General features: G+C 46.1%; 1 protein-coding gene across 1 annotated transcript; it reads left to right on the top strand.

Annotated features, from left to right (window-relative positions):
• The first annotated feature begins 209 nt into the window (after positions 1 to 209).
• Positions 210 to 1,151, top strand: LOC103742711 (olfactory receptor 2M3-like). The gene has a single exon (XM_008843779.2). The coding sequence runs from the start codon at positions 213 to 215 to the stop codon at positions 1,149 to 1,151; it is 939 nt and encodes a 312-aa protein (XP_008842001.1). The 5' UTR covers positions 210 to 212.
• The last annotated feature ends 210 nt before the right edge of the window (positions 1,152 to 1,361 follow it).

The following is a 1,361-nucleotide window of genomic DNA, read 5'->3' as shown; positions in this document are numbered from 1 at the left end:
AGAGAGAGAGAGAGAGAGAGAGAGAGAGAGAGAGAGAGATCAAACTAAAACATAAGCCTTAAAATTCTTGAGACCTAAAAGAAACCATTTTTCAACGTTTACCTAACACTGTGGGACTACCTAGCTGGAAAGGAATTACTGGAAATTTCCGTGACACAATGCCACCCTTCCCATTTCTTACATGCTCTGTCTCCCCAGTGAACATATTCATTATGCAATGGAATAACTGGACCCTCAACTCCGACTTCATCCTGCTGGGGATTTTTGATCACAGTCCTGTTCACACCTTCCTCTTTTCTCTTGTCCTGAGTATATTCCTGGTGGCCCTGATGGGGAACTCTGTCATAGTTCTCCTCATCTACCTGGATGCTCAGCTCCACACCCCCATGTACATCCTCCTCAGCCAACTTTCCCTGATGGACCTCATGCTCATCTGCACTACTGTACCCCAGATGGCCTTCAACTTCCTCTCTGGCAATAAATCCATCTCCATGGCTGGCTGTGGAAGCCAGATATTCTTCTATGTGACTCTACTTGGAGCAGAGTGTTTTCTGTTGGCTTTAATGGCCTATGACCGCTATGTGGCCATTTGTCACCCACTAAGGTATCCAGTTCTCATGAGTCCCAAAATCTGTGGTCTCATGGCTGCTTCTTCCTGGATTCTCGGCTCACTCGATGGCATAATCGAGGTTGCAGCTGCGTTGTCTTTCTCATACTGTGGATCCCGAGAAATACCTCACTTTTTCTGTGACGTTCCTGCCCTGCTCACTCTCTCATGTAGCGATACATCGATGTTTGAAAAGATGATATTTTTCTGCTGTGTAATTATGCTTCTCTTCCCTGTAGCAATCATCATTGCTTCTTACACTCGTGTAATTCTGGCTGTCGTTCAAATGGGATCTTCTGAGAGCCGCCACAAAGCTTTTGCCACTTGTTCCTCTCACCTCATGGTGGTGGGAATGTACTATGGAGCAGCCATGTTCATATACATGCGGCCTTCTTCTGGTCGTTCCCCCAAACAGGACAAGATTGTGTCAGCCTTCTATACCATCCTCACTCCCATGCTGAACCCCCTCATTTACAGCCTCCGAAATAGAGAGGTAGCCAGAGCATTCATGAAAGTGTTGGGCATAGACAAGGCTACAGAATGAGTCAGTTAATCATCTTTGTGCTCTGCTTTTAGCCATGCTTTATGCAGCTGGACTTAAGGACTCAGGCTGGAGAGCTGCGATGAGTTCGAGTCCAGTTTGAGGAACATAGTGAGTTCAAGAGCAGCCTGGGCAACATAACAAGATCCTGTCTCCAAAAGCAAACTTCATATGCAAATTGACATGAAGAAGCAATGCATTCCAGCAGCTAAG

The sequence above is a fragment of the Nannospalax galili genome, unplaced genomic scaffold (assembly GCF_000622305.1).
Source record: "Nannospalax galili isolate Female #2095 unplaced genomic scaffold, S.galili_v1.0 scaffold1142, whole genome shotgun sequence".
Taxonomy (NCBI): Eukaryota; Metazoa; Chordata; class Mammalia; order Rodentia; family Spalacidae; genus Nannospalax; species Nannospalax galili.
Note: the sequence above shows the minus strand (reverse complement) of the source record. Positions and strands in the feature narration are given on the sequence as shown.